The sequence below is a fragment of the Epinephelus lanceolatus genome, chromosome 23, assembly GCF_041903045.1.
Source record: "Epinephelus lanceolatus isolate andai-2023 chromosome 23, ASM4190304v1, whole genome shotgun sequence".
NCBI lineage: Eukaryota > Metazoa > Chordata > Actinopteri > Perciformes > Serranidae > Epinephelus > Epinephelus lanceolatus.
This window is the reverse complement of record NC_135756.1, coordinates 1,705,206-1,713,584: the sequence shown is the minus strand read 5'-3', so window position 1 is coordinate 1,713,584 and position 8,379 is coordinate 1,705,206. Positions and strand designations below refer to the sequence as shown.

The following is an 8,379-nucleotide window of genomic DNA, read 5'->3' as shown; positions in this document are numbered from 1 at the left end:
AACACAACTTTGCTTCTCATTGCCCATTGAGTTAGCACTGTTAGCTGCTAGCCACCGGCTGAGCCACCTCCATGTTGAGAACCATATGCAGACAATCTGCTCAGCTCTGTGTCACAGCTGTAACATAACACCCAGTCTCAACATGACATTTAGAGCTTGTAGAATCCAGTCATAACTTCCTGAAAATGTTAACACCTGATAAAAGTCATAAAATCTGACCTGATTAAAAATGTAAAAGAAAATAACATAAAATGTCCTGACTGATATTAAAGGAAGATTTTCAGCAGTAATGAAAAACCTTTAAGGAGAATCTCTTTTTTTTAACTCATGATGTAATAATGTTAAAACAGTGTTTTTTTAGGAAATGTAACTTTGTGTAACTGAAAACATCTGACTCTATTATATCAAAGCGTAACCTGGAGGCTTCATGTAGAACTTTAATTAACGACAGATGTCTGGTGTAAAAGTGCATTAAATTAAAGTTCCTACCAATCAATCAGTCGGCTCGTTTTATTACATCATTGGGTTTTATTACATGTTTAATCAGGTTGAAGCAAGTTTTATTACATCGTCAGGACGTTATGACATCATCAGGGCTGAAACTAACAAATCATTTTCATCACTGACGTCAGTCAGTTCTTCAACAAGCTGTTCAATCATGTCAAAGCTTTATTTAAACTGTATCAAGAACAGTAAATATGAGATGTTCATAAAAATATTAATAAAACAGAACTTGATGCAAAATAATTAAAATCTTTAAATAAACGAAGGTTTGAAGCACTTCAGCGTACTGCGTGTCGGGTCAGTGACACACGAGGTGTCGCTGCGTCTCTTTGGTCTGAAACATTTTTGGTAAAATGAGATTCAACGTGAACGACGTTAAACCATCCAGACGTTGGTCCACAGGATGTTTAAGCATCTTATGAATGTGAAATGTTCGCAGGTTGATCGTCAGTTCGTCGTGTCTCAGCCCTTCGAGCCGGGTTTCAGGGTGCTGAACGGTTTAGAGTTCCTCAGCGAGCCGCAGATCTCCTGCAGGAAGGCGGCAATGTGCAGATCCTTCTCCGACTTCCTGCCATCAAAGATGACCACCAGAGTGAAGTGCGGCTCGGGGCGCGTCAGGTAGTAGGTGCTCTGCACTTTATCGTCGTAGAAGTGCACCACCTTGTCCAGAGTGTTGAGCTCGGCGGCGCGGTCTCCCATCATCATGATGACGTTCGGCCAGTGCGTGAGTGGCCGCTCTCCTGACGGCAGGGACACCACGGCGGGGAACTGCTCCACGCCCTTCGGTGCTTCTCGGTACGAGTGCGGGTGGTGGTAGCCGTGGCCCTGGAAGCTCTCTGAGCCGCGGTTGTCGAACACCAGCGACACGTTGCTGGCGTCGTGTTTGCGGATGAAGGAGCAGATCTTGCCGTGGTAGTCCGGCGTGGTGCGCGCGGTCAGCGCTCTCATGTCAGCCGGGGCCGTCTGCCGGCTCAGGGCTTCGTGGAAGTAGAAGCTGAACTTTGCGAGGAGCATCGCCTGGAAGCGCTGCAGCCACACGTACAGGTGCGGCGGCTGCACGGCCTTCTGGGACTGACCTCCGAACAGATGCTTGCGGGTTTCTTTCTGCCGCTGGAACAGCTGACCCCAGGTGATGAGCTTAGAGTTGGCGCCGTGCAGGCTGAGCAGAGCGGGAAGGAAATGCCACTCGGACACCTGGGCCTGGCAGCGCAGTAACTGGGTCACCACGTCCACCTCCGTCTGGAAGCCCTCCTCCACCCGGCCCAGGATCGGGTGGTGGAACCTGGAGCGGCGAGGAACACGAGGTTAGTGAGAACACGAGACAATAAATACACAAACAGAAGCTGACCTGATTTTAACGACCTGAAAACAGCCGTCACTTCGTCCTGCTGAGAATACATTTACATTTAAGTTCACACACACACACACACACACACAGTCTATATTTGGGCTCCACATATTTCTGCAGGTCTGCTGACGAGCACATCACCTTCACCCCTCAGTGCTCGGTCACATCAGTGATGTGTGGCGTGTCACGCTGCGTCCTGCTGCAGCTCAGTCAACAGCTCAGTCATGCAGCTTGTGTTCCTGTTATGGCGGCAGGACACGGTTCTGCTGACACGTCTCGGGGGAAAAGGTGGAATTCTGCGTTTGCTGGATTAAGCAGAAAGTTTTCCTCCTCCAGCCTCAATGTGTCACGCTCTTCTTTAAAGTTTGTCTCTGATCGCGCTCATTTCTCTCTGTTTGTTTGTAATCCAGGTCACAGCAGAGATCTGTGGTGGAGGACGCATTCAGGCTGTTTCTCCGCCTCTGTAAAGGTGTGTTACTAAATAACTGAGTCCTAAAACGTCAACTGTCGTTTCAGCACAGGTGCCTTTGGTTTTAATTTAATTAAACATGTATAAATACCCTGTAGCTGAGCTGCTGCACTGGAACAGCATAAAGTCAACTGTAGGAACAACCTCAAACTTGAACTGAAAACACTTGATTTTTGGACAGTTGAGAGTTCTTTGGTGCAGCACTGGGGTACTTGTACTGTACTTGAGTATTTCTGCCACCTTATACATCCACTCCCCTCCATCTCAGAGGGAAGTATTGTGTCAAATCTGATGTGTAATGCACAAAATCTGCTTTTTAAGTAATTTTATTCATTGATTGAGTTCTTAAAGGGATAGTGCACCCAAAAATGCAAATTCAGCCATTATCTACTCACCCATATGCCGAGGGAGGCTCAGGTGAAGTTTTAGAGTCCTCACATCACTTGCAGAGATCCAAGGGGAGAGGAGGTAGCAACACAACTCCACCTAATGGAGGCTGACGGCGCCCCAGATTCAAACGTCCAAAAACACAGAATTGAAACCACAAAATATCTCCATACTGAATCTCCTCTCCCCTTGGATCTCTGCAAGTGATGTGAGGACTCTAAAACTTCACCTGAGCCTCCCTCGGCATATGGGTGAGTAGATAATGGCTGAATTTACATTTTTGGGTGCACTATCCCTTTAAGGAACTCAATCCAGGAATAAAATTACTTTGTGCATTTAAACATCAGATTTTACATAATACTTCCCTCTGAGATGGAGGGGAGTGCAAGTTTAAAGTAGCAGAAATACTCCAGTAGAGTACAAGTACCCCAGTACTGCACCACAGTACAGTACATGAGTAACTGTGTTACACTCAGATACACACTTGGAGCTGTATTTATGCAGGACGGCCTCCAGCGTGGTGACCAGCTCGTCTGAGTTGATGCTCTTCTGGCTGCCCAGCGAGTGCATCTTCTCGTACAGGTCGGCCATCTCCATGCGGGCCTGCGTGAAGTGGCAGAGCTGCTCCGACAGGTGCGACAGCAGGTCCTCCAGGTAGGAGGCGGAGCCCGGCTGGCTGTGACGCCCCATGGTCACCACCTTCCTGAGCTCGTTGTACAGGGAGGTGTAGATGTTTCTGATGGAGTCCTTACGGCTGAAGAAGGACTGGCCGCCTGCAGAGAGAGGAGAGAAGAAGAACTCAGTCTGACTGGAGAAGATGGTCGACTTCCTCCTGTGGTCATGTGCTGCAGCGCCATCTGGTGTTGGAGATATGAAGCTGTCCATCTCACACATGTTCAGATCAAGGTAACAAGAGTCTCTCAGGGTTCAACTTTTATTATTTACACAGTAAACATGAGGTTGTTACATCATCAGTGAGGGTGACCTGGTCTTTTTCTCTGATGGATTACATCAGATTATTTTATCTTTCCAGCTCAACTGTAGCTTCTAACATGTTACATTCAGTAAAGTAAAATACGTCTGCATTTCTCCATCACTGTTGTTATCATAGCTACGTTCTTCTGATTGCTGGTTATGATTATTTTGTTCATATTCCTGTTATTACTGTTTGACTCATCATCTGTTACTTGAATAGGCTGTCATCCATTGTTATGGCTTCTGACTGCGTCTCAGTCTGTGTGATGTATTGTCTGCTGTGCAGAGGATTGTGGGTCTAAAACGTCAGTAAAGCATGCTGGCGTACACACTGCTAAATACCAGCTTGCTTTCTCCATATGATCTCAACTGCACTGTCCAGTTTCAATTTTAATTTTAATCTGTTTTTAAGTCATATTGTGTCATTTTTATGGTTTCATTGTTTCTTCCTAATTTTTTAATGTATTGTACGGTGTCCTTGAGTGTGAGAAAGGCGCCTTTAAATAACATGTATTATTATTATTATTAAATGGGACTGTATGCAGTAGAACATCCTGGTACTTTTGGCATGATGTAATTGAGATCCTGTGTAATGGGACATACTAAGTATTCTTCAGCTGTATTGAACAGTACAGTAGTTTGAAGCACACAGAGACTTTAAAGTAGCCTGCCAGGTTTTGTCTTTGGGACAAAAGAAAATGAATCTTGTTTACAAAATGATTTATTTCTTTAAATATGTATTTTAGCTTCTAGCCAGAATTTGTTGAGCCTTATTAACAGATGGTTTATCAGGAAGTGCTGCCTGTTACAGAATTGGAATTAACTAAGTACATTTACTCAAGCACTACACTAAAGGCAACATTAAGGTACTTGTACTCCATTACATTCACTTGACAACTAAAATTGTGAAGATTCAGATCATTAATACTACATATAAATCAACTAATAAATGATGATGTAATATTACAGATGAATCTACCCAGCAGTATATAAAGTCCTTAAAATGAGCTGCAACATTAACCTGATCAACACATTTATGCATCAGTTATAATCCAACATCATTATAACTTTATATAATATTCTGAAACAGGCCATTCTGCATTATGAGTACTTTTACTTTTGCTACTTTCAGTTAATCTTGATGCCAGTATCTCAACTTTGAATGCAGGACTGTTATTTTTAGGAGTTTTTCTGCACTCTTGTATTCCTACTTTAACGGAAGTTAAAAAACAAATCTGAATAATTCTTCCACCTCTCTGAGGAAAGATTTGTCTCAACATCATTTGTGTGAACAGATCGAAAATATGTGTGTGCATGACATGTGTAATCTGTAAATATACAGAAGCGTATTGCATTCACTTGACAAATAAAAAAAAATCTGTTTTATTGAGTATTTTTTCTGAGGTAAGAGAGCAATAGAACAACAGACGCTTTCATTCCTTTCTTGAGAGCTCCATATAATAGAGGCAAACATGACCCGCTTGTTTAGTTGAATCCAGTTTTGCTTTGTTTTGCCATATGTGTCCAACTGATTCTGGAGAAACACTGCAGTGTCCAGCAGATCTGAATGGGCTTTTTGTCTGAACAACCACAGAAGAAAGGAATGAAAGCGTCTGTTGTTCTATTGATCTCGTAACTTACTTAAAAAATACCACGAAAAACAGAAAAATAAAAAATTACTCAATAAAACAGATTTTTTTTATTTGTCAAGTGAATGCAATACGCTTCCGTATAAATATATAACAGCTTCCACAAATACAAAAAAAGATCTGCAAACTAAAAAAAAAAAATTGCAAATATAAAACAGACCTGCAAATAAAAAAAGACTCTGTGTGCTTAAATGCAGGCCGATGGCTTACAGCACTGAGGACGGCCCAGTGCCAGATTTTACCTTTAAACAGCTCCTGTATATTTTATTGTATCATCATATGATCAAATACAGACTTGACACTGGACAACATCAACATACTTGATCATCACTGCAAATCAGTACCTCAAAAAAGATACCAAATAAAAAATATATTTTTTAACAATAAATACAAATTTTAAAACAGATTATGTAAAATAAACATATGACTCTGTTTCTACTAACTAGATCACTAAAGAAAAAAGAAACACTGACGGAGATAGTTTACCTTCTCGAGGGTATGTATGACAGCATTTATAGATCTCTGAGGTGGTGAGCTAAACGTGGCTGCTCTACAGACAGCGGGCCTCTAACCCCACAGGCCCCAGTGCAACCACAGCACCTGCACTGTCTCTATTCACGTCTTTGCTGCAGGCGTTGAACTGAGAGTCACAAATTAAGACTGGATTCAAAACTATCTGTAAGTCGTAAATGTTAAAAAGGGAATCATCAGTCAATGCTTTTCAGTTATTTATAAATGATTAAATGTAATTTGTGTATTTGCAGCTTCGTTTTATATTTTTTGGGGGTTTACACATTTTATTCTGTATTTGTGGAAAGTGCTTTATATTTACAGATTACAGATGAACACACTGAGTGTCAGTTCAGTGTGTTACTGTCACTCTGTGTACAGCAGCACACAGTGAACGAAATGTTTCTCATGAATCCAGGTGGAGCAAAGAACATGCAGCCAACAGGACACTCGTCATGGACAGGACGACTTTTAAGTGCAATAAAGTGCATTGAGAATAAAACCTGACAGGTTCAGAGCAGTAAGTGTTATATAGGGTTAAACTGATAAACCAGCATAATAATAATCTGGATAATAATCGATGTGCTCACGTAAATAACACTGACACTAATGATTCTCCATGTTCTGCTTTAACTGAACCTTCCACCAGTCTTCACATGTAGGAAGCTGAATATTTCCGATGCTAAAACACACACTATTGCTAATGACACAGCCTCCCTTCATGTGTCTCCCTCCTCCTATGAAATATTTATCATATATGTCGTTACCCATTTTCTGTCCGAGGAATGTCATGTTGTGATACGCCTTCTCCGCGGCGGCCAGGTGAGCCAGAGCGGCCAGCAGCGCGGCCCAGATGGCTCCGGCGCTCTTGCTGCTGTCCTTCTCCTTCTCCACGTAGTCCTTCGCCCGGTCGAAAGAAAACATCCCGAGCTGCGTGAAGAAGCTCTCCAGGATGGCCCGCTCCCGGGGCACGGGCCGCAGCTCCTCCACCTCCGTCATGCCGGGCAGAGATCCTCCCGGTAACCGACCGACTGAAGCCGCCTGTCAGGACGAGCTAACGGCTAGCTAACTGTGTTAGCACTGTGACAGAGAAACGTCACGGTGAGAAAACATCATTATTTAAATCACAAACTCACAGTTTACTGACTTTAACACGGGCTGACGTTATTCTAAAAACATGCCTTATGTAATAACGCCTGTAAATGCCTTCAATGTCAATTTAAACCGACAATAAATGTAAAAAAATTGTCAGTATCCAGCTAGCTAGCTAACACCCCGACGCCATATTGGCTACACCGGATATAAATACTACGGCAAGCCAAGAGTACCAAAAAGAATGCGTTTGGAGGAGCTGCAGTAGAGCAGCAGTTTCCAAACGTTTTCGTTTATCTCCTGAGCTGCAGCTCATGTTTTCTGTGCATTTTAAATTTCTCCCAGATATTTGTGATTACTAGGATCTGATCAATATATAAAAACAAGCACTGTCTTTGAACTGGAGGTATTTTTTTGTTTCTAAGGTGAGACACTGCAGGTGAATAGGGTAAAATAATAGATATCATTATGAAACTTCCTCAGTTGATTACTTACAATAGTATGAAAAAAAATGTATTAAAAGATTTAATGTTTAATTATGCAAATTAGGCATTATCTCATTGAATATGTGCTAATCTGCATATATATTAGGAAGATAAATCTGAACACCTGATAAAGCCAGGTGCAAAATTCTTTTTTTTTCCATTTTGTTTACATATACGATGAAAAAAAAATACAGAGGGATTTAAGGATATCTGCTTTTATTACCTAGAAAATCAAAATATAGTGTCCATAGCCTTAAAATGTTGATTTTCGCCATAGTTTTGGGAATAAAATGTCACATAAATCAGGCTAGGAATGATTTATTAACAAATCCCTCTGTGAATATCTTCAGAATATAGCTAGGTGTGTAACTGGAAAGTTTGGTGAACATAGGTGCTACAGAGGCTGAGCCGTTCCACTTGGAGTGCGGCAAAAAACTCATTTTGGGAAAACGGCATTCAAAGATTTACATAGGGGAATTTAATACATTTCTATTGGAAACAATTGCTCACAAACAGAATAAATGTTCAGGCCCTTAGTAATAATGTTAGAGTATATTTCAATTGATCATTTAATAACATGGCATAAGGCCTACAGCTGTAGTAACCCAACTAATCAACATGTTTGCCTACACTGCACAATGCTAACTGTTTGGTAAATTCAGGAGAAACTTACTGCCACAAGTAGACAAAATGTAATAAAATAAATGTCTAAATGTATAATTTAAATGTTTTCTTTATAGCAGTTTGAAAGAACACATATTCAACCAGTAAACTAGCCCAAAATCTCAAAGTTGACCACTGCATGAAAAATGCCACATATGGGGACACTGGGTTTATTATTTATTGTCACAAGTATGTAATATAGTATTACAGTTTATTGTAAAGGCAAATACAATATTTTATAATTAAAGCTGTACAATTAACCCACATAGTGAGCGCAATAATTAAAGGAAGTTTGAG

At 41.4% G+C, this 8,379-nt stretch overlaps 1 protein-coding gene across 1 annotated transcript; it reads right to left on the bottom strand.

Annotated features, from left to right (window-relative positions):
* Window positions 1-508: 508 nt before the first annotated feature.
* On the bottom strand, window positions 509-7,140 carry kics2 (KICSTOR subunit 2). The gene is made up of 3 exons (XM_033614204.2): window positions 6,610-7,140; window positions 3,193-3,481; window positions 509-1,786 (listed from the first exon to the last, which is right to left on the bottom strand). The coding sequence occupies exons 1-3, from the start codon at window positions 6,839-6,841 to the stop codon at window positions 967-969; spliced, it is 1,341 nt and encodes a 446-aa protein (XP_033470095.2). The 5' UTR covers window positions 6,842-7,140; the 3' UTR covers window positions 509-966.
* Between the last annotated feature and the right edge of the window lie 1,239 nt (window positions 7,141-8,379).